The sequence below is a fragment of the Coturnix japonica genome, chromosome 16 (genome assembly GCF_054131305.1).
Source record: "Coturnix japonica strain WE chromosome 16, WE-NBRP24, whole genome shotgun sequence".
NCBI classification, from domain to species: domain Eukaryota; kingdom Metazoa; phylum Chordata; class Aves; order Galliformes; family Phasianidae; genus Coturnix; species Coturnix japonica.
Window position 1 is genome coordinate 578,177 of NC_140678.1, and position 26,640 is coordinate 604,816.

Genomic DNA, 26,640 nt, shown 5'->3' on the forward strand with positions numbered 1-26,640 from the left:
GGCTCCGGGACACGTTGGTGCCTTGGTGCGGAGGCTCCACACGGAGCGACCCGAGACCCGATGGATCGGGGCCGGTAACGGGAACCAACGGCGGGGCGGCAGCACAGCCCGCTGCCATGGCAACGCTCACGTCCCGCCCTCCTTCCCCCGTCCCGGCTGTTGCCGCTCTATCCCCGCCGCTCTGTGGTGCCGGGCCCCGTTCCGTCCCCGTCCCATCTCGGCCCGGTTCGGGTCCCGATGTGGGTCCCGGTCCCGCGGAATATCGCGACATTCAGGCTCCGCGTCGCGATTAGTCCTGGCGGAAGGAGGCGGCCTCACTTCCGGCCGTGGCCGCGGTCCCACTTCCGCCCGGAGCCTCCGGGGCGTGTCTGGCCGCGGCACCTCCCGCGCTCTATGGTCCCCGCCGTTCCCAGGCTCCTCAGCGGCGGCGGCGGCCGGAGCCGGGTGCGCTCGGTGTCGGCGGGGCCGGGCCGCGCCCTTGGCGGCCATGGAGCTGGACGTGCCCGACGTGCCCGAGGAGGCGGAGGGCTCGGCCGTGGCGGGGGCCGGCGCCATCACCCCGGAGTCCGGCGCGGGGGGACCGGACGCGGCAGGAGGTAACGACCCCCGGACCCCCGGTTCGGGCCCCCCCCCCCAGTTCCGGTTCGCGGTGGTTCCTCCCGTCGCCTCCCCCGGTCGCGCCGTGCGCCGCTCCACATGGCGCCCCCCCATCCCGGATGGTGCCGCCCTTCGGGGGATGCGGGCGGTGGGCGGCAGCTCCGAGTCCACACACACGGACCGAGCCCGGGGCTCCGTGCCGGCCCCGTCCCGGTTCGTTAATGGCCTCAAATCGCCTTTGGCCGGCGGCCGCCGCGGCTCGTTCAATGGGATCCGCGCTCACACCGAACCCGGCGCCGGGATCGCGGTTATTTCAGGGCCATCATTTAATGGCTGCGTGTGGGGCGGCCAACGACCCCCGGCTGTGTCCCCTCGGGGCCGTGGGGCTGACAGCGCCCGGCTGTGGGCACGAGCCGTGTAGCCGTATGGCCGTGTAGCCTTGTAGCCATGTACCGTGTAACCGTGTAGCCTTGTAGCCGTGCTGCCGTGCTGCCGTGCTGCCATGGCTCAGCGCTGTGATGGACGTTCCCTGCTCTGTGTGTTCCTGTTTGGTGCTCAGTGTGTGTGTGTGCAGCCCGCTGCTCAGCCCCGTGTGCTTTTCCACCCATCACAAGTGAGCCTGCATTTCCTGAGCCTACAGGCTCTTACTGATGGCAGAGACGAAGTGGAGCCGGTAACGACACCGATGCTTCAGTATTTACGTCATGTCTTTGAATCCAGCCGCACGCTGCTCCCTTCAGCAGAGCCCAGGCTGTGTCTCTCCCATGGCTGTGGGCAGCAGTGAAGCAGCCCCGAGTGTTTTCTGGAAGGAGCCAGCCCTCGGGCCTGGTGGCAGCGCAGCACCGTGCCCAGCTCTGCTGCCTGCAGCACATGGGGCTGTGCACGGGGCTCTGCTCACCTCGTCCTGTTTCAGTGACTCCCGATCACAGCACCTCCATGGAGCGTGTGCTGCACCGTCACCATTTGGACGCCCATTGGAGGCAGTGAGACCCCTATAGGGTGTGGAAGGGTGAAGGGAGCTGCTGCTCGGTGAGACCCCCCCAGGGCTGAGCTCTGGGAGCCCTCAGGGTGCGTTTAGAAGGAGGAAAGCAGCGTAGTGCCAGCAGCTCCTGAACAAACAGGGCTAATCCGTCTCTGTGAAAACAAGGCCTTGAGGTTTTGCGAGTTTGGTAATCACTGTGGCTGAAAAGGGAGTTTGAAAAAGCTGACGTGTGTGAACGGCTCCTTCCTGGCCCCTCTGCCTCATCATGGGAAGGAGCTGCAGCGTGGGGGGTTGTTTGCTGGTGTTGGTGCAGGGCTCGGAGCTGCTGGGGGGTTCTGGGGAGCTCTGAGTGCAGCGGGCTGGGGAGCTGGGCAGGAGGGCGTTCCATGGGGGGCTGCTTCTGACCCGGGGGTCGCGTTGCCGGCAGCTCACAGTAAGAACTGAGAGCACAACAGGCAGAGCGCTCTCCTCCCTCTCCTTGCAAAGGTGGAGTCTAGAAATCCTCATTCCCCATTGGGCTGAGAGTTGGTTTCGGTCTGTTTCCATTTCTCATGGCTCCTGTTGCTCGGGTCGCAGCCTGCCCATTGCTTACAGAGGGGACAGAATGTTCTTTGGGGCTGAATCCCTCTGCTTTAGGAGCTGCGGTGATGTGTGGAGGTCTCAGCGTGTGCTGGGAATGGATGAAGCCTCAGAGGCACTGGGGCAGTGTTGGATGCCACAGACAGAGCTCTGCAGCCCTTCCCTCTGCAAAGATAACTGAAGGGCTGCTGAAAGCCGTTCTGTTTTCCAGTGAGCAGATGAGAGATAAGAGAAGAATTCCAACCCGTGGGGCATGAGCCGCTCAATCCGTACCAACGTGATGGAGAGGGAAATTGGAGAGAGCTTATCAGCTTGAGGAAAAATCAAATGTAAACATCGTCCTCAGCATGATTGTGGTTCACAGCTCAGTTGATGTCACATGCCTCTTTCCCGTGAAATGGTGCTGTAAGATGGTGACAGAGGGAGCCAGATAGGCAAAAAGCGCTCACACAAACACCCTGTGCCCTCAACTCCGAAAGACCCTGCAGCTCCTTCACAGTCAATAAGTCACAGCTCAGCTGCAGGGAGGGAGCGAGGCGGTGCGAATGGAATTCAGGCTGCTCCAGCATATGAGTTGTCCTATAAGAAGAGGATCAGCCTGGACCAGGGAGGGAGGCTGGGATGGCAGGGCAGGCAGCAGTGGGTCTGGAGGCAGCTGGCTGCTGCTTGGCTACGGGGCTCAGGGGGATTGAACAGCCCCATGGGGAGCAGTCTACAAGGGGTTGGTGGGCACAGCGTGTGATTGGGAGCCGTGGTGGAAGCAAGTTGCTGGCATGGCCATTGAAGGCTGCACGGGATGCACAGCCTTAGTAAATAAATATGATTTTCCCATATAAGGTGATTGCAGCCTGGAAAGTCGGAGCAGCAATTCTAACTCTTGCTTTCTTTCCCCAGCACAGCCATCATTCAGATGCAGGCAGTGAGTGCTGAAATGGGGCTGGGCAAGGAGAAGCATCGTGGGGCTTTCTCAGCTTCTCTGCCTCCTCTCTGAGTAAATCAGGCTGTGTGAGGTGAGCCTGGTGCTGGGTGGGAGCATCCACAGCCCCCCTGGACAACCCGTGTCTCACTGCACTCTTCTTTGGTGCTGCTGAAACACATAAAACCAGAATCTGTGCATCGCGTGAGCGGTTCTCTTCACTATTAGAAGCAGGAACAAAGGGATTTGAGGAGAATTGCATTATTCTGTAGTGTGAGGGTTGCCAAGGAGGCGACTTTACGGGACATGGGGTGATGGTGGTGGAACCGTCCCCATGGGCAGCTGCACCAACTGCAGCTTCACCCAGAGCCACTGAGTGCGACCCTCATGGTGCCCCATCAGCACCAGGACACCTGCAGCTCATTGCAGGGCACAGGGCTGTAATTTGCAGAGTCTGTTCTCAGCGGAAATTGCTGCTTGCTTTGAAGCTGACGGGGACACAAACAGCCAGTGTGGAGGGGTGGGCAGCGCTGCTCTTGTTCCGCCCTGTATTAAATCAGAGGTTATCTCGATCTGCCATCCCGTCCCAGCAGCGGGAGAGAATTCTTAGGGTGAAATTGCTCATTTGTGAGTGGAACAGGTTTGGTTTGAAGGACAAACTAGCAGCGTCCTCCCAAGCTCCTGGCTCTTGACTTGTTGTTTTCCTTCCTCCAGTTGCCATTGGGCAGCAGTGATGGTAGTGCTGCAGTCACAGTGTGAGCACGCCCTGTGCTTGCAGCCTGCAGGCGATTGAGGCTCAGTTTGTGCTCCTTTCTGTTCCCACTTCAGCACGGCTCCATCAGGCTGGGCAGCTCCTGGCCTCTCCAAGCAGAGCTTTCCCAAAGCCGTGTCCGTGGGCCGAGGATTTTACCCAAGGTCCTGAAGATCAGCAGGATTTAAGAAAAACCTTCAGGTTTGGCATAAGGCCCAGAAATGTGGGTTTCTACTTTTGCAAAGTAAAATGAAGGTGATTTGCTCTGGTTGCCTGGTTGGGTGGCCTGGTTTCTTTTAGTGAGGTGCAGTATATGCAGAGAGGAGGAGCTGAGGTTCACGTTCCTTCACAGCGCTGCTGGTGCTTTTGTGGTGGTTCAATGTGGGGAGCAGATCATGGACAGAAGTGGCAAGTGCCGCCTGTTATTTCATGTTTTCTATTAGAGCTTCTGCTTTTGGGTTGCTTCAACTTGCCAAGAGAGCTCTCTCCATATGTCCTTTGCCTTATGGTTGGCCTTTAAGTGCTGGCAAAACTGATGCACCCATTTGAGCAAAGTGGGACTGGAGAGGCAGTGTTGCTGTGCTCCATGTTGGGTCGCATCCATCCTTCGTGGCTCTGCAGCTTCTGGCTCTGCTTCCTCGCAGCTGCCTTGGGCTCTTTGCACAGAAAGCCACTGATGCTCAACAGCTCTGAGGCTCGAGACTTCCACTGTGATGTGCTGTGTTGAAAACAGCACGTGAAGCTCCCCCTGGTCTCTGGGGCAGTGTGCTCTGCTCTGGATCCACAGCAGTGCAGCTCCAGCCATGGATGTGTGCTGGAAACCTGCAGGCACAGAGAGCACAAACGGCCTCAGCGAGGGGAGGGAACACGAGGAGCCCGCTCCGTGCCCACCGCCCTCTGCTGCTGAACCTTTCCTATCGTCCAGCCTGACCCCCCCCGACGCAGTTCTGCGACCCACTTCTGAAATCCCCTTTTAGCCCTCAGTGTGTGAGCACCCCCAGGAAAATCTCTGTCAGGCGACATTAGCAAGAGGGGAATTAAATCTTAGAGGATTTAGGCGAGCAGCTTTGGCTGGAGTAAATCAGGAAATACCTCGCTCCTTGAAAATCCAGGTGTGTCTTCAGGATGATTTGTGGCCTTCAGAGCAGGCTGGGTTCCGGTTGGGTGGTAGGTGCAGTTGTTTGGATGGGTGCTGGCATTGTCACCATGGCTCCAAAGCCACAGAGATGTGGCACTTGGGGTGGGTGGGCATGGTGGGATGGGTCGGGGTTGGACTGGAGCATCGTAGAGATCTGCTCTGACTTAATGACTCCATGGGGGCCTGACCCTCTCCATTGCTACATCCCAGCCTGTTTTTCAGCTCCAGGAGTTTGGGACTGGCTCAGGTGAGGTTCATTTTTCCAGCCACCGCCTCCCTCTGCCTGGCACAGCCCTGTGTGCAGGGGTGCAGAGCTGATCCTACCCCCCAGCAAAGGCTGGGGCAGCTGGCCCTTGCCATGGCTTCAAAGTCCTGGAGCCTGTAATGACCTCGTTCTAAATTAGCGTCGTGGTTTTGCTGCAGTGTCATGGATGCAGAGAGCCGGCTCCATCCCGGAGAGGCTGCGCTTCCTGCCGTGCTGCTCACTGCCTCTAATTAATCCTAATCAAGCTTTGCTTGAATTTTAGGCAGACTTGGGCTTGAAGGCTGCACTGAGGAGCGAAGCCGGGGCTGGGAGGAGGCTGCAGAGTGCTGACCTTGGGCCCATCTGACGCTCACCCCGCTCTGGGATGTGCCAGGAGCGTGTTTTGCTCATCTCCGCCGTCCTCCTGCAGCAGGAACACTGCGTTCAGATAAGGCTGCACCTTTCCATCCAGCAGACAGAGGCTGAGCATCCATCCCCCCGGGTTGCATAACCGCAGCGGAGCCGAGCGGCTGCAGCCTTCTCCGCTATTGGATGTCAGCTATTGTGGGCTCCTCTTGATGAGGTTTTTGTTTGGCTTTTTTGTCAGCTGTGTCACACGGTTCGGGCTATAGACGCTCTGAAATGGTCCTTTTCCTACATGCAGCTGATGGGAGACAAGGAAACAAATCAGTTCCTTTTAAATTTCATTTCCCCCAGCTTGTCCTGCTCGTTCCCTGCTGTAATTGGCCTTCCCTGCTGTAAGCGCTTTTCTGGTTAGTTGTCAAGGAAACGTTTTAGCCGGGCACATCCTGCCTCACAACCCGCATCCCGAAGGGCTGATGCTGTCCTGCACCTGCATCCTGGGAGCAGCTCTGGGCAGGGAGGCTTCAACCCCCCCCCAGCATCCCCAGCCCATATCCCGGCCTGACTGAACAGATGAGTGTGAGGTAGAGCTGATGGATGCCTTTGGTGCAGAACCATTTCTTCATGGCAGCCCCACGTGTTGGTGGTGATGTGCAGGGCTGACTGTGGGTCTGTTGGTGAGGGATGGAGCACGCTGTGTCTGTGCCCCAGAGCCCCATCCCGCCTTGCAGTACATGGAGCACTTTCCCTTAGCTCATATAACCGCGCCGTTCTGTCCCCAGCAAGTTTATGCTCAAGTGAACAAGGCAAAGGGGTGGGAAGGGAGAGCAGGGTGCAGCATTGGCGTGGCAGAGTGCAGTGCTGTCAGCCTGCCCTGAGCAGAGGCTGTGTGGGGTTACGGGGATCACTGACTGCCAGCTTCCATCAGTGATGTGGAACCAGCACAGCTTCTTGTAGGTGGTCCTGGAAATGGTTCCTCTGCCCAGAGACGCTGCATCAAAGTGGGAGAGGATCTCAGAGCTGCACTTAGTGCAATGGCTGTTTTGATGCCTCTCGTCCCAGCCCAAAGTTGTTGCCCAAAGGGGAGAAAGTGCACACAGTGATCAGAAGTAGGTCATCGAGAATGGGAAGGGCAGGGTGTAAGGAGCTGCCTTCCCAGGGTGGCTGCTGCACGTCCCGTCCCTGCTCCTGTCCCTGCTCCTCCCAGCCCATTGCTTTGGGCTGCTCAGCGCCATATGCTGCACTTTGGCTGTGAGAAGTTTGGGGGCTGCTTCCCACGCTGCCATTTGGGGCACTGCTCCTGGCCAAGGTTTGTTTCCTGGCATCTTCCCCCGGTTGCAGTTCTGTTGCCTTCGTTTCATTTTTCAGCAGCCCCACATGGAGAGCAGCAGCTGTTTCTCTGGATGGACACGCTGCACTTCCAGCCTTTCTGTCCTTATTTCTCCCACTACACATCTGCTCCCTGTGCGCAGCCCTTGCCTTTCCCAGCTCATGCCCTAAAGCAGACGCTGTGGGGCAGCCCGAGCAGATCCCAGCTCTGTGCTCGCAGCCTTCACCTCCTCCAGTCCAAAGGCTTTGCTCATGCTGTCCCTATGACATCCTTGTGTAAGTCAAGCTTGAAACCCCTGGTTTTAACTCAGGGAAGTGTTTTTCCTGGGAGTTGTTTTTCAGCCCCTAAGATCGATGATTCTTGGGCTACTGAACTTGTGCCACCCCTGGTGTGTCCCCAGCAGCAGCACCCAGGGAGTGCCCCAGCCCAGCACTGTGCTGCTCACTGACCTGAGGGCGCTGATGAGGAGGATGGAGCTGAAGATGCGGGTTCCTTGCTGAGCCCTCTGCCTACATCAACATGAATGGGAAGCGAGGGGCCTGGAGACCTCAGAGTGTGAATTAGTTGGCGCGGCGTGTTGCGTAAGAGCAGAAATGGGTTATCTAATCTGGAGGAGGGGCAGAGCTAAATGCAGAAACCAAGCTGGGGCACGTGCTGGAGCCAAGACGTGCTGGTCTGGGGCTGATGGTGTCCCTCTGGCTGTGGCTGCAATGCAGGAGCCGGCCGGGCTGTGCTGAGAGGCAAATGGAAGCAATGGAGGCAAAGCCAGAGCTGGGAGCAGCACAGCATCAGATTGAGTGAGAGCAGCGTGTGGGTGAGAAGAGCTGAAGGCAACTGGTCAAGCACGCACCAAGCATCACAGAGCCCTGCACACACTTCTCCAACCAGAGCCACACCAAACGCTTCCGCCCTCACTAAGCTGCCCCAAATCGGATAAGAATCATTGCAATTAGCTTGCTGAGCATCCAGACTTCCCCCAGCACAGCTCTGGTGCCCCTCAGACCTGAGTGCCGGCTCTTGTGGCTGTGCAGCCCCCGCGCTGGGTTTGTGCAGGGCCATCTGTCAGCACACTGAGCCGGTGGAAGGGTTTTTTCCCCATGTTCTGCCTAGAGTTGATTTCATAAAGCTGATTCTTTTCCTCTTTGGAGGTTTTGCTGCTGATTCCCTTGTGCACCTGAAGTGTTGTTTCTCCTGGAGGTCCCCACTCCTCGCCTTGGGACCTTCCTACGAGCGATTGGTGTTGATCCCACACTTGGTACGTGTACAGCAGCAGACACTTAAAAGCTGGCAACGAAAGCAGCTTGTTGTAATTATCACAAAATTAAAGATAATCTCCTGCTCTGGAATTGTGACAAAGCACAGCAAAGAGATTAGCAGGGCTCGTGGCTGCGTGGGGCAGCACCCCAGCCCTTCCAGTGCTGTGGATCCCCCTGCCCTGCCCATTGCTGGGCTTTGTGCTTTGTGACCAGGAAGGTCTGTTGTCACGGGCCAAAGAACTGCTGTTTCAGCTCCAGATTCTCTGAGTCAAGTAGTGCTGTGCTCCATTGGTGCTCGCCCTGTCTGCTTTATGGCTGTGCTGTGGATTAGCTGGATTTCAAGCCATGCAAGTGAAGGCAGTGTGATTTAAGGCAAAACACCAAAACAAAGCTGCTCCAGCTTTGCATTTACAGGCGAAGCATTTGGTTTGGGAGGCTGAACTGCAGGCTGCTCAAAACACCACTGGGATGAGGTGGTTTTGGCTGCTCTTCCCAGCTCTGGTCCTGTATCTGAAGGCTGTGGGCAAAATCTTAATGTCTCACCATTGGCTGCAGTGGAGAAATGGTGGCTTCTCCCAAAGGCAGCAGTGGAGATAAGCGGTGGATTCATTTCTGTGTTCTATTTGGATGCTGGGTTCTGTAAATAGGTTCAGTGGTCAGTGTGCATTGTGGGGTGGCTGGGAAGGAGCTTCATGAGCGTCTCTGTGGGCCTCTGGATGTAGCTGGCTGTGGTGTTGCACAGCCCTATGGCTTATGTGGGGTCTCAGGACTCTTTGCTGAGACCTCCAGGAAAAACAATCGCTGGGAGAAATGGTGCCTGTGTGTCTTTGGGTGAACCCAGGAACTTTGGGCTCCTGCATTGGTGGAACTGGAAACAGCACGACTGCGTGGTGGGCTTTGCAGCTTGCTTGAATGAGCAAAGCAGTCTGTTGTTGCCCGGGTGTTTTGAATCTCACATGCCTGTCTTTAGTGATGCTCTGCCCTTCTCTCCTCAGGTCTGGCACCGAAGAAAGCAGCCATCACCGAGGTGAGATGGTCTTGAAAACCCCGTGCTGAGAATTGAGAATGCAATGAATGGAGACTGCGTGCTGGGCTCCTGCAGGGCCTCACCTGCTCCTGGCAGTGGGACGAGGCAGCACAGAGCCCTACAACAGGGCAGCAGTGCAGAACGAGCTCCACTTCTTGCCCTGAAAACGCAGGCGGTGTACAGGAGACTTGTTGCTGATTGTTGTATGAGGGGAATTGCTAAACCAATACCTGTGGCTTAATTATTGTGGGAGGGTGGTGGTGGTGTGCCGTGAGGATGCAGGATGGTGCAGCTCAGGCTGGCGTGCAGGAGGATGCTCAAAGAGTAGGAAGGTTTTGAGGGAGAGATGAGGCTGCCCCTTTGTTCCCAAACTATGGGACCAGAAATAGCTGCGAGCTCCTGATTAACAGCTAAACCACAAAGAACTTCTGTCTGAATGAAATTATCAGCTGTTTGCTGCAGCTCTGAGAGACAGTGATATAATTCTGTCACTTGGGAAGTGACCTTGGATCTCGCTGCTTTAAGAGCTGCCGGGGCCTGGCTGTGCTGTAGTGACACAAAGCCCCAAGTGCTGCTGCCGGGGCTGCAAGAGGAGCTGCATGCAGCTTCCCCCAGTGGGCTGCATCGACATTGTGCTGGATTGCAGCTGCCATCTGCTCCCTGCTTTGCAAAACTTCACGAGGAGCTGTTTGTGCAGCTCGCCCTGTGTGGGCTTGTCCTTTGAACTGTTAACAAATGAGATCTTGCTTAAATGGATTATCTCCATGTGAACGCAGGAGCGGGGTTGCGTTATCCATGTTATCAGCCTCTTGTTTCTCCAGTGAAGTGTGAGGCCTTGCCGTGAAACCTGAGGGCATGGGATTTTTAAGAGCAAACCTCTCGCAGTTTGATTTAATGCATCACTGTTTGTAATCGATGAGAAATCAGAGCTAAGCGTGCAGGGAATCCCGGCAGCCGGGAGGCACGAGCTTCTCTCCTGGCTCAGTGTCTTTGCCACGGGCTCTGGCCCATTGGGGGTGGGGGAACCAGGTATTTTCAGCCCTGTTGTCTTGAGGGATGGATAAATCAAAGAGCTTTGTTTAAGCTTGGCAGTGCCAGGTGCACCTGCTTGCAGTTGGGACCCCTCCATCCTTATGGCTTGGTCCAGCCTGCACTGTTCTGTTTGTTCCCATTGGCCAGGCCAGCTATTCTGAGATGTCACCGTGCCCTTTCATTGCAGGGCCCGTCACTACCAGGGCAGCCTGGCCAAGGAAAGAAGATCGGTCATCGGAGCGTCGATGCTTCTGGAGAAACCACCTACAAAAAGGTTTGGATCTGGGGAGCACGTTGGTAGTGGGCAGAGAAGTCAGGGCCAGGGGTCAGGAGTGGGACAGCTGAGCTTTCCTGGCTTAGCAACTGATCTGACTTAGATGGCCATGCTGTAGTGCAAGGAGTATCACATTGTGCACTGACACAATGCTCCTTCCTTTCTACCAGACCACTTCCTCCACCCTGAAGGGGGCCATCCAGCTGGGCATCGGGTACACAGTCGGCAACCTGAGCTCCAAGCCAGAGAGAGATGTCCTGATGCAGGACTTCTATGTGGTGGAGAGCATTTTCTTCCCAAGGTAAAGGAAACGAGGAAACAAAACGAATGGACGAGTTCTTTCTTTTTCCTCTCACTGATTTTTTCAAGAGAGCTTCCATCTGTTTTTAGATGACAGAGATGGATGCTCTGAGTGCTTTAAGTATGCATCCATTTCATACATCACAGTGGGAAGTGTGCTTGGGTTAGCCTTGCTGTGTACTCTTCCTTCTGTCTGTAGGATATCTGCCTCAAAATTACACTGTTTGAGATGGGAGAGGCTCATTCTAGAGCTCTTCACCTCTGTAAACAAACAGAGCTCCCAAGAGCTATATTCTCCATGTAAATACATCCTGCTTGGCGAGTGGCTGTTCCTTGCATTCTTTGGAAGTAGGTTGTGGCAGGTAATTTAAATCTCACTCAGCTGTTGTCCAGCCACAGAAGAAAGGCAGTTTGTTTGTTTGTTTTTTTGTGTCCTTTTACAAGGCTCAGTTTATCCTTCCCATACAGCAGCCTCGATGAGACCACTGTCCTGTGAATGGTAACACATCTCATGTCTGTTTTGTGCAGTGAAGGAAGTAACCTCACCCCAGCTCACCATTACGCCGACTTCAGGTTCAAAACCTACGCACCAGTGGCTTTTCGGTACTTCCGGGAGCTCTTTGGGATTCGTCCAGATGATTATTTGGTATGGATGTATTTTTGGACTTGTTTGCCCTGCTTTATTCAAGAGCAATACAGTAAATGGACCCCTAAATTGAGGCTGTCGGCTGACCTTGCCTAAAAAGGTCAGAGGAGAGTCGAGGAATCTCTTTGAGGAGTGGGAAGGGGCTGTGCCTTTAGGGCTCCTCTTCAGCTCTGGGGGATAAGACCAGCACCACTCAACCAAAGGCCGTGTCTGCTGAGGGCTGGCTGTGAGCTCACACTGCAGGGGAGGGGGATGACCTGCTTCAAGTGTGTGCTGCACAAGCTGTTGTGGGGTTCCCTCTGTTGCTGTCCCTGACAATAACTCGCTGTGTTTACCAGCAAAAGGGGCTGTGTTCAGCTGGCTGCAGCCCTGTAATGTCCCCTGGGGCTCCGAGGACAAAGATGGGAATTTGTCCTTGTGTACTCACTTGAGAACTATGTGAATGTAGTTATGTTAATCATCTTATGAAGACAGAATAACGCACGGCTTGTTCCTGTGCTCGGAAAGCTCCTCAGAGCTGTTTTTAAACTACCCGGAGACGAAGGCTGCTGAGGCTTGGAGTGCGCTGGGGTTGAATTAGGTCCCATGCATGTTTGCTCAGGGGATAAAAAGCTCATCCAAATGAGCTCCCACCCTCCCCACTTTCTAACAGCCGCTTTTTTTCTGACTTCAGCAGTAGGCAGGGGTAACCATAGCTGTAAACATACAAGCAGAAACGAGTCTGTGCCATTGCATGGCTTGACAGTCACTGCGCTCCCCATCTGTGCCAGCCGAGATAACGCTGCCTGATTTGATGAGTGGCTCAGAACCCGGGTGAGGCACAGAGCCTGCTCAGCTGCAAAGGTCACGGCTCTGATTTGTTGCTTCTGCTTCCCCCGATTCTCTCTTGCCTGCCACAGCAGCAAATGCCTTTAATTATGCATGAGATAATTAACTTGATAAAGTCTTGGATCATTAATCTGCGCAGTGCTGAGAGCTGTGTTCAGTACGTGATGACGAGCATTTATTTCTCTGATTATGGCCCTCGCGTCCCCTGCCTTCCTCTCCCCACCTCACCTCGTGCTCCGGCAACTCACATGGGGACCTGATTGACCCACGCAGACTCTCCGGGGTTGGTGCCTCTGCACTTGAGCTTTGTGTTTCTGTTTCTGCTGTTAGGCACGTCCTCAGCTGAGGACCTGCATCTTGCATCCTGGTGTCTAGAAATGTCCTCCCAGTGCAGCAGCCCTTGCTGTTCGGAGCACTCATCCCTTTCTTTCTGTTTGCACACCTGCTCTCGTGCTTTCTGTGTGTTTCCAGCAGGAGCGAGGGGAGATGTGGCTGTAAAACACATCTGCAGAGCAGGGCAGCACGAGGCCTGCTGAGAGCAGAGGAGCATCGTGTTCCTTCCAGCACAGATACCCAGAGCAGACTGGCGTGTCTCTTAAAATCCTATCTTTCTGTCTGTGCTGAAAGGAGCCTCGATGTGATACACACAGATACGCACAATGGGAGAAGATAAGATGTCATTATGAAGCCTGGATGTTGCTGAAAGCAGAAGATTAGCTTGATTCTGAGCAGTTGGGATGCTCTGAACTGTAATCTCTCTCTAATTGTAAATTGTCCATCAGCTTTGCTGCCTAGACCTAACCTATAATGAAAATAATTCTCTTTTGAGCTTTGCTACCCCTTAATCTGCCGGGTAGGCAGCGTGCTGGGGAAAGCCCTCAAGGTCATAGAGCTCAGTGTGCAATGAGCTGGGGCTGAAAGCATCATCTTTTTCCTCCCTAGTACTCCTTATGTAACGAGCCCCTGATAGAGCTGTCCAACCCTGGTGCCAGCGGCTCCCTCTTCTATGTCACCAGCGACGATGAATTCATCATAAAAACTGTGATGCACAAAGAAGCTGAATTCCTCCAGAAGCTCCTTCCTGGTTACTACATGGTGGGTATCACCCAGCACCGGGGGTTGGGTTTGCAGTGGCAGATTTCTGTCCCACGCCCTACACAGGGCTCGTTGTCCACTCATGATTCTTGTGGCATGGCTGCCCTGTGCAGTGACAGCACCAGTGCTGTGTCGTGCAGCCAGTCCCAAAGCAAAAACCCTGCCAGTTACTTGCAAACAAGCTCACAGTGCAGCACACCGATGAGGGCTCACTGCTGCACCCAGCCAGGTGAGGGGAGGTCAGAGTGAGGAATTCAGTGCAGCCGTGCTGCTGTCCATCAGAAGCTGTCAGGGCTGTCCTCTCATCACAGCGTGCGGAGATGTTCTATTTCCTTCCCAAACTTTCCCAAAGCTGAACGAGCAAATCACGTCTGTCCTGTCATTCCTAAGAGTGAGGCTGTCTAACAAAAGGACGTGGCGGTGCAGCAGGATGTCCGTGCTCTCTGCCCATCTGTGTGTTGTGCAGCAGCTCCAGGAGGAGGAGGAGGAAATTGATGTTGTTTTGTTTGATTTTTATTTTTAATTGTCCCTGCTCTATTTGGGGCTGGAGAACGGAACGGCTGCTGAGTTCTGACACTTCTGGAGAGCCAAAGAGAGCTGCTATTTTTAAACCTGAAGTTCCCACTTATTTGTGTTTTTCTCCTCCAGTTCGGTTTCCCTTTTTTAGCTGCTGTTGATGGGGAAAGCAGGGAATTTCCGGACTTGGTTATTTGCCCAGAGAGCTCTGAACATCCCATTCCCTGCACTCGGGGCCCGTTGGTATTTTGAGGTCCCAGCCACTGAAATGCAGGAGTTTGTCAGAGATGTAACAGTCAGCTCTTATGTCAAGTTCAGAGCGTCTCTGGGTGATGAATCCATAGCACGGCTGCCTCGTTCACGCTCTGTGTTGGATCACAGTGGGAGTCCTGTTCCAAATGACCTTTCCTGGTGCTTTTTCCAACCCCACTGCAGAACCTGAACCAGAACCCACGGACGCTGCTGCCAAAGTTTTATGGACTGTACTGTGTGCAGTCGGGGGGCAAAAATATCCGCGTGGTCGTGATGAACAACATTCTGCCTCGTGTGGTGAAAATGCACCTGAAGTTCGACCTGAAAGGCTCAACCTACAAACGCCGGGCGTCCAAGAAGGAGAAAGAGAAGTCCAGCCCCACATACAAAGACCTGGACTTCATTCAGGACATGCCCGAGGGCCTGATGTTGGATGCAGACACCTTCAGTGCGTTGGTGAAGACGTTGCAGCGAGACTGTCTGGTAAGGAGGGGACGACTGAAGGAGTGAGGTAACAAAGCTTTGCAAGAGCAAACAACTGAGAGTATTGCGAATCTTCTAACCCCAAAGCAGGAGAAGTCCTGCTGCTGTTTATGGTGAAGGCAAAGCAGTGGAGTTGAATCTTGTAGCAGGCTCAGAGGATTAAGGCAGTGTTACTTGTGAGCCTTCATCCCTTTGGGTTGTGGGATGGCCAAATTCTGCAGAATCCAGAGGTGTTTACTGATCAGAAACATTCAAGCTCTGGCAAAGCACAAACACGGATGGGCTGTCCCATATTTCAGGGTCTTGCTTTGTTTGCACTGCTGACCTGTGCTTTTTTGTCTTTGCTCTTCAATTCTGTACTAACTTGCAGGTGTTGGAAAGCTTTAAAATCATGGACTACAGCCTGCTGCTTGGTGTCCATAACATCGACCAGCAGGAGCGGGAGCGGCAGTCCGAGGGAGCGCACAGCACGTCGGATGAGAAGCGTCCCGTGGGGCAAAAGGCACTTTACTCCACAGCCATGGAATCCATCCAGGGTGGGGCTGCCCGGGGGGAGTCCATAGACACAGATGACACGTAGGTGGAAACCTGGGCCCCTCCTGCTGGGTGGGGTGTGGGGGGCAGAGTAAATCTCAAACTGAGGGCTGCTTATAGCTCTCCTGGGGCTGTGGCACTGCTGCCCGAAGCCATCCCAGCACGATGAGCCATGTAATTGATGGAGCAGTGCACCAGGGTCTGCCCCATCTGTGCTCTGTGGGTTCCTCCTGGCTGTCCTGCTGGCCCTGTGGACTTTGCTACCAAACGCTGCAGTTTGCTGTGCTGGCTGCTGGCAGCCACACTCTGTGGAACCAGCTGCTCCGGTTCCAGTGGAGGATCAGTCACAGTGGAGCCAGGAAATAGTTTGGTGTTTCCATTCTTTCAAAAAGCATCCCTAATTGTAGTGGCTGCTTTATGCTTGCATGCTTCTGTTGTGTGCTGGTGCTGCTGCACCTTTGGCTGATATTAAGGAATACCTTTGTCCTTACGAATCTGATGCCCTTTATAGGCAGCTCGTGCTGATTTAATGACCAATCCGATCCTCAGAATAAAATATCCCATAGCTAAGAAAAATCCTTATGGTGTTTTCTGGCCCCAGTGGAGCTACTGTCATACAACATATGTGCTGTCCTGGTATCTCACGTTTGGTGATCCAGGCTGGCAGCTCCTGTGTGCGATGGGCCGGGTGGGGAGGTGGCTGCTGGTAGGTTTCATTCTGTCTGACCACCACATCAGAGCCCTCCTTCCAGCACTGTCACCATCATTCCTCCATCCTGGGGCCCAACAGCTCTTTTTAAGTCTGTACTCACCGTGGCCTTGTTTCACCTGCAGGATGGGAGGAATCCCAGCAGTGAATGGCAAAGGAGAGCGTCTCCTGCTGCACGTGGGAATTATAGATATCCTTCAGTCATACAGGTAGGTGCCTCTGCAGTCATCTGTCCTCTAAGCATGCTCTATCTATTTTAATACTGAATGAAAGCAAGATTTTCCTCTCCTGAAGAGTCTGATGGTGTGTAGGCAGGTTGCCTAAAGCTGTCTGATGTGTGTTGGGAGGTCTGGATTTTTATCTTGTCCTTAGAACAGCTGGTGACACTGAGCTGTTTGCCTAAGGCATAATGAGTTGTTCTTAAAGAAATTCCCCATCACTGTGCCTGGGATGGGCAGCACAGAGCCAGGGAAGGATGGGAGGGTTCCCAAGCAGTCCTGAGCCAGCTGATGGTGTGCTCTGCTGACCTCCTGGCTGGAGCAAAGCTATGCTCTGCATGGAGCAAGGATCAGCAGCTCACTGAGCACTCCTGTGCCTGTCATGGAAGGTGGCTCTGGCACCAAGTCTGTGCCCGAAGCTGAGTCCTTCCTTTTCTCTCTGCTTCTTCCCTGAAATTAGGTTCATCAAGAAGCTGGAACATACCTGGAAGGCCCTTGTCCACGATGGGGTGAGTGCAGGGGGTGCCCTCAGCAGGTTACCTGCCTTGGCTCTCACTGCTTGGTGCCAATTACCTCGCTATTTATAGTCCCTAAAGTGGTACGGTTGAAGCTGATGAAAGGAATAGTTCTTGCCTCTTATGCCTCCGCAGCAGTGTAGTACGACTTATTCCCAGTCAGGTTTTCTTGCACACTCCACCTCCTCACACACTTAGCTGTCATGCTACCAGCTCTCCTCCTCTGCTCCCATCTGTCATTTTCCTCCTCCCCGTGTTAGCAGGAGCTGTGTGTGCAAGGCATGTGCGTTCGTGTGTGTGTTGAGGAGCATTGCCTTGGCTCAGTTTGGTGATTGACTGCAGTTCCTCTCCAGTAATCTATCTGCTAATAATCCCCTTGCAGTTTCCCTGCTCTCATCTCCAGCAGCAGCAATAGGTGTGTGTTTAAAAAGACCATCCTCAAGATAATAGGAACTGTTTGTCAGCATTGCGCATCCAAGCTTCCCTTCACAAAGTGATGCAGAGGAGAGGGGGGAGATGCCAGGTCACAGCAGCACAGTGACATCAGAAGCAGAGACACCAGGTCCATTAGAAGTATGGAATGTGTGTGGGGACCCTTGGCTGAGTGCTGCTGTCTGTGTGATACGCAGCCATAGCCAGGTGTGCTTTAAATGTCAGCCAGCAAAGCCAGAGAAAATTTCATGTGTGTAATCAGGTCAATATTTGAAAAATCCAGGAAGTCTCTAAAGGAATAAAATCACCAAAATCCATTATAAAATTACAGCAGGAGCGTAATCAAACGCAATCAAATGAAAGGCAGTGCTTCAGGCTTATTTATAGCATTAATCAGATCATTTCAGTTAAGCCTTTCCATTTTAAGGATCTATCAGTGCTAAATGCTGGAATAGAAAAGATTGCGTCGGCTGCTTTAGAGATTCTGCCTTGAGGAGTAATTGTGAAATGAACCAGCGGTTTCTTCCTTTCCAGGACACGGTGTCAGTTCACAGACCCAGCTTCTATGCAGAGAGATTCTTCAAATTCATGACCAACACGGTGTTCCGAAAGAACTCCTGTAAGCATGTTGTCTGTGAAGTGAGCGGGGCCAGCTCTGCCTATGGAGGAAAGGGTTCCTTTGGAGTGACTTTAGTTGGTGGTAATTCTCTTCTCTCTTCCACTCTTCTCCTCCAGCCCTGAAGTCATCTCCCTCAAAGAAAGGGCGCAGTGCCTTGCTGGCTGTCAAGACTCCTGGTCCAACAGCTGCGTTCTCAGCCAGCCAGCTCCCCTCTGAGAAGGACGAGACGCAGTACGACCTCCGTGCAGCCAGGAGTTATCCCACCCTTGATGATGAAGGTAATGGCCTGGTTGGTGTCTGCTGGCTGTGATCACCGTCTTTCCTAGCAGAGCTCCCCTGTTCTCATTGAGCTCCCAGCTCTGCACCAAATGCACGCCTTTCTTGTTGGGTGGTTCTTCGTTCCCTGTCTTGCAATGCTTTGCAGGTGCTAAACTTAACCAGGACAGGGGGAAGGTGAGAGTACATTGTTTTGTCGCAGTGCGAGCAGTTGGTGGATTGGGAAGCAACGCCTCTGCATCCCAACCGAGTCCCTTCTTTGCAGCACTGTGTGGTTCTGCAGTAAAAATGGTCGCTTGCGTCACTGCTGCAAGGCAGCTCTGCCAACTGGCACCAGCAGTTGTAGCCCAAATGCAATCAGAAGGTTGGGTTTTCCACCTGTAGAAAAAATGGGACCGAGAACTGCACATCTCTGCTGTTTGAATGGGTATAAGAGAGATCTTGCCATGGGGAGGAGAAAGATGAATGGATCTGATTCTTTGCCTTTGCATCCCTTCCATCTGGGCTGGATTTACAGATGGTTGGTGAAAGGCAGGCTTCTTGAGTGTGTAAGTGTTAGATTTCTACCCGTGCAAAGCAGTGAGCACTCGATTCATCTTTTAATTCACTCGGATATTTATCTCTGTCAAGCCAAGCCTTTAATCCAGCTTTGGTTACCACTGAGATGTCTTCCTTGGCATTACATTTCCAGTAGTGTCTATCTGTCTGGTGCCTACTGGCTCTCTCTAGAGGATGCTTTGGGATAAGCTGTTGTTTTCATGAACTTCTTGCCTGTTTGTGCATTCACGTGGGGGAACAGCCTCACACGGGGCCACAGCAGATGAGGAGCTGATGTTTGACCTGCTTATCTTTCTCCCTCCATCTCTCCTGCCCTGCACTTCGGGCCAGCAGGCAGACCAGACCTGCTCCCCTGCACACCTCCTTCCTTTGAAGAAGCTACCACGGCCTCCATAGCCACAACGCTCTCTTCAACATCTCTCTCTGTTCCTGAGCGATCCCCTTCAGAGACATCAGAGCAGCCTCGGTACAGGTGAGCTCAGTGCCCATCCCCTGCTCGTGCTGCTGCTCCTCTTTGTGCCGCAGCTCTCGACAGCCTGCCCTGTACTCTGCAGTGCTAATGACCGATTTTAATTAAATCTCTCCTGGGAGCAAGCAGACACAGCTTTGATGGGATTAATTATTGCTGGGAGAAGTGTCAGCTGTTAAGTAGAACATCTCCCTCATGGGGTGGGGAGTTAGATTTGGGTGCAGCGTAGGATTTCTGTCTTAAATCCTCCCTCTAACTCTGCTCTCCTGGTTTCTTTCTGCAGGAGACGCACACATTCCTCAGGGCAGGATGGCAGGTGAGAAATGTGCTTCATCCTCACGTTTTTCTCACCTCACCTGTGCAAAGGCTGCTTTTCTTGGAGGGCTGAATGTGCCCCTTGATTGCAATTTTAATTACAAGCAGATCTCCCAGAGTTTTGCAAGGAATCTTTAATATGGCCCCTGTTATTTGATGGGAAAGAGGATGACTGGATGTTCCTATCGATGGAAGGTGCAATAGGCAACTTGGTGTTGGTTTGCAGCATCCACAGAAGTGGCAGGGAGCTGTGAAGCTCCTCTCCTCCTGCCAAATCCAGTCTGAGGCTGCTGAAAATCAGAGATTAATGGAAATGAAACTCAAGCACCTGTGTCAGGACCCACTTGGCAAAGTGCCGTGACTTCACCTGAATTGCTCCAGGCTCCCTCGCTGTGGGATGTGACTGTTCAGCTGAAAATAGGTCAGATGAACCGTGTCCTAGAGGTGGCAGTTCAGGGAGCTGGGTGACTTGGGCAGAGGTGAATGACTGTCACAGACTTGCCACAACTGCAACCACCCTGTATCTGTGTGACCCTCTGCTTATTTTTTTTTGCCCAGTTTCTCTATTTTTGGTGCTGATGTCTGTATCCTCTCAGCTGAAATGAAGAAGCCCTTCCCCTGTTTACTTAAGTTCAAAACATGGCAGACCTTTGACTCCCCAGATCTGCTGGAGAACTCCCTCTGGGTTTGGGAAATTCACCCCTCTGGCAGCACCATCCCAGCAGCCAGATGGGAGCGGTGCAGCCTGCTGGTTCCAGCCCTGGGACAGAGCAGAGCCAGCCAGGGACTGAGCAGAGCTGGCCAGAACCTCTCAGAGACACGGAGACTGTGTCCTTGGCTGGGCAAATGCCAGCTCCTCCTTCCCAGGAGGACTATAGAGGCAGCCCTGCTAACACAAGCAATTACTTTAATAGCAAGAGGTATTAAATTGAAGACTGTCACAAACAGATTCTGACTCGCAGATAAATAGGATGTTAACCCCGGAGTGAACCTCAGTGCACCAGAGCTGCAGCAGAGGTTGGAGGCTTTGGCTGTTGGGAGGTTGATGGATAACACTGGGATAGAACTGGGCACATGTTTTCCCCAGAGGCCAATTGTCCTTTTTTCTCCTGCGTTCAGGTTGACATCGCCCATCCTTTCTGCAGTGCTGGCTCATGAATCCCTTTCCTCCCAACTCCACAGTGCTGAAAACCAAAACCTGATGGGACTGACACTCCTGCTGGGAATTTTGGTTACCCAAAACCTCACTCCTGGGAGCTCTGGCTGAGCCTTCCCGTGTTTCTTCTGTTCCCAGGTCACACGAGGAGGTGCGAGTTGAAGAGGAGATCAGTGATCAGCAGATCAGTGTAGAGCTGGAGCCCAAATGTGATGTTGAGATCGTAGCTCCTGAAGAAGACAAGGAGTAAGTATCTGGGGGTGTTTGGCAGAGTCCTGCCCAGCTCCTTTTTTATCTATGGCAGCTCATGCTGATTTTGTGAGGCGTCAGCTCCCCTGGGCAGGTGGCTCCCTTCCCTGATCCTTCTGGGTGTTAATGCAGAGCATCCTCTGCAGTTCCTCTGGGATTAATCGCCCAGTCTTGCTCGCTCCCCTCCTTCTGCCCTCACTGACCAGATGCTGTTGTTTCTTCCCCTTCCAGAGAAGCAGCTTCTTCAGCCTGTGCCATTGTCATGTCCACAGCTACAATAGAGGTGGAGACGGCCAGTCAGGCCTCCGAACCAGCCAGCCAGGCCTCGGATGAAGATGACGTGCCAGTCACAGACATATACTTTGTAAGATACCCTCTGCCCGGCCCCTTAGGGATGGAACGGGGATGTGTGGATGAGGCTGTGATCTGTTTCAGGCTGTGGGGTGTGTGGGGCAGCGTCTGCCCTACACTGTGCTGAGCACCTTCACATCTTAGTGCTGGGCAGGGTTTGAACGCAGGGAATAACCCTTGGAGAACTCAGAACAGCACCTGGTGATGCTGAAGCATGCGGTGCCACTATGATGTAGTCATAGGTGTGCTGCTCTATTTGGTGCGGAAGGTCTTATCTAGGCCACTGTGTTGCTCCTGGCACAAGCCAAGGTGAAAGTGGGTGCTGCAGGGCCCCCCCCCCATCCTGGGCCCTGAGCACAGACACGCTGTAGTGGAGTGGAGGCGGTTGTGGTGGGGCTGACGTGGGGCTCTTGTGAATTCTGGCTTTTCCTCTCCCTGCAGGCAGATGCATTAGGTGGTGCAGTGGAAGTCTAGTACTGAGACAGGGAGTAAGTGAGGTGGTTGCTGTTGGCAGCAGAGTGCCGTGGAGCCTGGGGCTGTGTTCCTCAGCCAGCTTCCACAACGTCTGAGCAGCTTCTGCAGAATGGAGAGGAGTTTTTAGGAGCGTGTGCCTGCTCTGTGGATTCCCAGAGTGGAGCTGAGGGTTTGACCCATGGCAGCTCTCCCCCATGTCCTGGCACTGGAACCTTTCCATTAAAAGAGGTGCTCTGCTCCGACTTGCATGGCAATGGAGATGAGCTGTGCCCTGTGAGCTCCTTCAGGCTACCCTGAAAATGGCAACATTTGGCTCTCCCTCTGCTCATGTGGCTCTGCTGCAGAGCTGCTCACTCGTTGCCGAGTCATTTGGAGGCTCGTGGGAGCTGCAGAAGGAATCAGTTTTACAAGCTTGTCTGTTTGGGTTTTTGTGCATGCTGTTCCAAATGCAAACAGCTCCCTCTAACACTGGCTGCTCTTTCTTTGCCTGTGGATGGCAGCTGTGTCCAGGCTGCCTGCAGATACTGCCTGTTCCACTGGCAAATGTCTCCTAGCGAGGGGTGGCTCCCTTCCTCCCTGCCCATGGGCACGTGGACTCCCCCCAGCTTCCACGGGCTCTTTTCTAACCAGAAGAAACCATTTGTGTGCAGTGTGTGCTCACAGAGAGCCTGACTGACTCATCAGCATCCCATACTTCATCTGAGTCCTTGAGTTTTGCATTAAGTGTGTGTCGTGTGCTGTGGAGTGTTTGTCACTGCTGGGATGAAGGGAAAAGCTGATCTGGGTTTCCCACTGGCAGTGATAGCGGCTTTTTTGTTGGTTTTTCTGCTGGAAAACCACTGGAGCTGGAGCTCAACCGAGGCTGCACCCAAATGCAGCAAGACTCGGACCCCAGCTGCCCCTGCAAACAGGCCCCAGGAGCAATGATGGGTGGAAGGATGCAACGTGCGGAGGATGATTCGTCAAATCCTGGGGGCCCATGGTCTGCTTCTTGAAATCAGCTTCCGAAAGAAGAGCACTTTATGCCCCTGCTCTCAGGGGAATAAAGGTGCAGGGATTTGCCAGGCACGGGCAGTGCTACCCCCACGCATGGCTTTCCTGCCTGCTGATCCGTTCAGGCCTGGAGTTGTCCAGCCCCTTGGTTTATTTTTTTGCTTTCTCTTCCATCCTGTCCTTCACATCATCTTTCTGTTGTTTCTTTGTTTGTTTTCCCCTCTGTTTCCTTTCCCACCTCACTTACCCTGGGGCCATGCAGTTCACAGATGGGAGGTACTGGATTTACTCTCCCCGCCAGCGCAGACTCCGAACCACCTCGCTTTCCTCCAGGACTGTAAGTGACCATGGTAGCACATAGCAGAGCTGCAGCTTTGAAACACTGGAGTCAGCAGCTCCATTGCCCAGGGTTGCCACGGTTCTGTCCTCTGTGACCACTGCGACTCAGCCCAGTAGAAACAAGGAATGCAGATCAAAGCTGCCCAAATCTGTCTCTCATGGGATCTGACAGAAGTGAAGACTCAGTCCCACTTCTCTGCATCAGGCATTGTGCATGGGGAAGCAGGGACAGGTGGTGCTCCTGAGCTTGGCTGCTGGGATGAGGAGGCGGCCCCAGCACCAGTGGGGTTAATGCTGAGCACTGGATGCTCCGCTTTTATCTTCCCGCTGGGTTTGCAGCTTTGTGCTGCGCTGAGTGTTGCTGTGCCTCCAGCAGAGCCCTGCAAAAAGCTCCAGGCAAGGTTTTCTTTTCCTTCCTTCCTTCCTCCCAGCGGTCTCTGCTCACACAGCTGCAATTATTGGTGGGGTTCAGCATGCGGAGCCCAGTGCTTCAAAGCTCTTCAAAGCTCCTTGTGTTTCTTGTAGTACCTTGCACACTGTAGACAGTTGGTTGCCAGGCTGGGAACCCCCCCCCACAGGCTTCTTCCAAGCATCCCATTCCATTTTTCTTCCTCTGTAAGCCTGGGCTGAGCCAAAGGGGGCATTTTTTTCTCTCTCCCTCAGGCTCAGGGAGACCTGTGGATCCAATAGAGCCACTTTGCAGTAGAAGTTTCCCCCTGTGGCATTGAGCCTGGCTGGGCTTTTGTGCTGAGTTGGAGGCAGAAGCGTGTTGGTCCCACTGATGCTGTGATGAGCAGCTCCCTCAGTGCACCTCCCCTTCCCCTTCTTTTCTTCCAAGATCCAGTTGTATTTTGCCTTCTGTGTTGTACCCATTCTCATCACCACCGTTTCCAAGACTGTCAGCTAAAACTGACTGGTTCATTTTTGTGGCCACCATCCACCATGATCCAACCCAGCCACCTGCCGCCTCACTTGGCCTGCAGGGAAGGGGGAAGTCATGACAAACCAGGTCACGTTCCTCTGTAAAAGCCCTCCTGGGTACCCAGGGTGTCAGCTTGTAGCCCACTGGGGGCTCAGGAGGTGGGGTTGGGAGCTGGGAGTGGGTAGCAGGAATGAAGAGCTCCATCAGTGTCCCCTGGTAAGTCACTTCCCATGTCTCCTGGTTTCTCCGGGCTGATGCTGTGGCAGGGGCTGAGAATTCCCTGGTACCCGCGAAGCCCTCACATCTGTCCTGCCATGGGGGAGGTTGTGCCGTTCTCCCTGGAGCAGGGTGCAGTGCCAGCTGCTGGTGGCAGGGAACAGGTAGGTACCGCACAGAGGCAGCTCCGCGGAGCCCCAGCACTGAGCCCTGTTCTCTCCTCCAGGCAGACGGCTGTTCTTACTGTATTGTTTCCTACTCTTTTATTTTCTCCTTTTATTTTTTCCTCTTCTCTCCTTTGCTCCCTGCTCTGCTGCTGCTCTCCTTGCATTCTCCCCGCCGTCTCTGGCCACTCTGGCAGCCGACAGACGAGAGGAGTTGGGTTTACTCCCCGCTCCACTATAGCGCTCAGCTCCACTCTGTCTCCGATGAGGAGAGCGATACAGTAAGTGTACGAGAAACACGTGCCGGGTGCCCGCTGCGTCACGGTCAGAGCGTGGGCTCCCTGCGAGCTGAGCCTGCAGAAGGAGCTGCTGCAGCCTCCGTGCAGGTCGGGGCTCTTGCATGGCTGTGGCGGAGCCTCGGTGCAGCTGTGGCAGCAGGAGAGCTCTGCTGTGCAGACAGAACATGTTCAGCTCGACAGGGGTTGATTGCAGGGAAGGTTTGGGCTCTGCAGGTTCTCCAGGCGTGGCGGTGCTGCTGGGGGCGCAGAGAACAGGCTGCCCCTCACAGCACTTTCAGTTCTGGGGATTTGATGGGCTCAGACCGATCTGAACGCAGAGCGGACGCTCAGCCATTGACTGTCTTTTCTGTGCCTCTTGCAGTAATCTCTATGCAGACACGGAAGCCCCAGAGAGCAGCGATTCCCTCTGCAGGTCGATGTGTTCCCTTTTCGTTGATGCAGCCGTTCCAGTGGGATGGGAAGAGCTGGCTGACAGCAGCGCTGCCGTGTGCTGCCCTTCAGGAACAGGCAGCACAGGAACCACCCCGTGCCCCTCAGTGGCTCCATGGAGGCGCCCAGCTGGGTGCAGGCGATGCCGGGCAGAACCGCGTTTCCCAGCCGTAGCTTCCAACCCCTGTGTAATACTGTGAACCTTTGTAATTTTTTAATCATGTATTTATTTCCTTTATCTTTGCACACAGCACAGAGGTGCTTTTTTAAACATTTAGGTTACTGCACTTTTTTTTTTTTTTTTTAATTTTTCTTTTCTGTTGGTTGTTTTTTTTTTTGGTTGTTGGGTTTTGTTCGTTGGTTCAGTTGTTTTGGTTGGGGTTGTGGGTTTGTTTTGTTGCCATTTGTGTGTGGGCATCACAGAGGAGCCGAGCAGAGCTGGAGTGGGTGCATTGCAGGCAGCAGAGCTCTGAGCTGCGGGTGGAGGCCGGGCCTTAGGGCAGGCAGCAGCTGCAGCTGTGCAGTGTCCCAAGGCGAATCACCCGCCCCTCTGTGCCTCGGCTCCCTGCACTGTGTGTGTGCGGCTCCATTCAATGAAAGGTGCTACGTACGTGCAGCGCGTTCCAGGCCACGCAGTAGAATTGCTCCCGTGTTCCAGTAGTAGCCATTGCCAACTCACTTGGATCCGAAAATTGCTGGTGACTCCTCTTGATTCCCAACGCCGAGCGCAGGAAACAAACGATTCCTGGCAGTGCCAACGAGTTCACCTCGGCTCTCCAGACGTCACAGTGGCTTCTGCCTTCACCTGCTGCTGTCCCCTGCTGCTGTCCCCATCCCTCCGTGCTCAGAGCCCACATGGACAGATGAAGACTGGGCTCCTCCAGGGACCACCTTGTGGAGGGACGTTCCCTGCTCTGCCCGGACCCCGCATCCCACTGGAGCTGTTTGGGACCTCATGGATGGATCTGACCGAAGTTCTGGATCTGACCGAGCTTTGGGGGTTACCAAAGGTTGGGTTCACGCATCTCCTCCATCCCTCGGGGCAGCTGTGGAGGCGCACAATGTGGGCAGCACCGTGTATGGACTGCGGGACAGGCAGCTGGTGGTGGGTGCTGCTGGGAACGGCTGCTCGGGGGGTCTGAGGCGTGGACACTTGGTCTTGGTGGGCTGCAGGCTCCAGCCAGGAGCTGCTGTCACTCGGCGGGGCTCGGGTTGGGCTCGTCCTTCTGTCGGCTGAACGTTGTAGCATCCTCAAGAACTCCAGCAATTCCACCCTCCTCTCACAGAGAGAAGTGAAAGCCTTTAGCCAAGAGGGAGCCAAGTCTTGTGTGCTTTGCAAGTCTCACTGGAGAGGGGGTCAAAATCTCTTTGTTCTCATTACAATCTTCAGCTGTCCTTAGGGTTTGTTGTAGAGGAGTGATGGGGGGGGGGGCAGGGGGGGTCCTTTGGTCCGTCGGCACAGCACCACTCAGGACTGGTTCACTGAGGACCCCAAAGGTAACGGGGGGGTTGGGGGGAAGCTCTTCCCTCTGTGGGGCGATGACCTGGGAAAGGATCTGTGTGAATTATGGGACCCCCTATAAATATGGGACCCAAACTTGCACCCCAGCCCGGGGATGCTGTGCGCTGTGCTGCTCTCGGTGCTGCTGCCCTTCGGTGCATCCACGGCGTTACCAAATAATCTACCCCAAGTCCTTCCAAGGCTCTTCCCTTCCCATCGCTGTTGGCAGCCCGGGGAACAAGCAGCTCCTTGTGCCGGCCCCGGGGGCGGAGGGGAGATGGGAGCAGTGCAGA

The 26,640-nt window shown here is 54.2% G+C and overlaps 1 protein-coding gene across 9 annotated transcripts; it reads left to right on the forward strand.

Annotated features, from left to right (window-relative positions):
• Window positions 1–329: 329 nt before the first annotated feature.
• Window positions 330–26,241, forward strand: PIP5K1C (phosphatidylinositol-4-phosphate 5-kinase type 1 gamma). 9 transcript variants are annotated; one of them, XM_032441035.2, is made up of 19 exons: window positions 330–596; window positions 9,152–9,183; window positions 10,403–10,489; window positions 10,660–10,790; window positions 11,318–11,435; window positions 13,206–13,358; window positions 14,310–14,609; window positions 14,980–15,185; window positions 15,978–16,061; window positions 16,531–16,579; window positions 17,552–17,636; window positions 17,753–17,914; window positions 18,801–18,942; window positions 19,223–19,255; window positions 20,549–20,656; window positions 20,891–21,023; window positions 22,740–22,814; window positions 24,316–24,399; window positions 24,779–26,241. In XM_032441035.2, exons 1-19 carry the CDS (start codon window positions 488–490, stop codon window positions 24,779–24,781), a joined length of 2,094 nt encoding a protein of 697 aa, XP_032296926.1. In that variant the 5' UTR covers window positions 330–487; the 3' UTR covers window positions 24,782–26,241. The 9 variants fall into 9 exon arrangements, with proteins under 9 accessions (XP_032296926.1, XP_032296927.1, XP_015741897.1 ...); XM_032441036.2 differs by having other exon boundaries at window positions 18,804–18,942; XM_015886411.2 differs by lacking the exon at window positions 22,740–22,814.
• The last annotated feature ends 399 nt before the right edge of the window (window positions 26,242–26,640 follow it).

Bases quoted from the DNA above. Each gene is read 5' to 3' on its own strand.
- PIP5K1C (XM_032441035.2), top strand. From the start codon at position 488: ATGGAGCTGGACGTGCCCGACGTGCCCGAGGAGGCGGAGGGCTCGGCC. The intron at 10,490-10,659 runs GTTTGGATCTGG...CCTTTCTACCAG, and splicing joins GAGAAACCACCTACAAAAAG to ACCACTTCCTCCACCCTGAA. The intron at 10,791-11,317 runs GTAAAGGAAACG...TGTTTTGTGCAG, and splicing joins GAGAGCATTTTCTTCCCAAG to TGAAGGAAGTAACCTCACCC.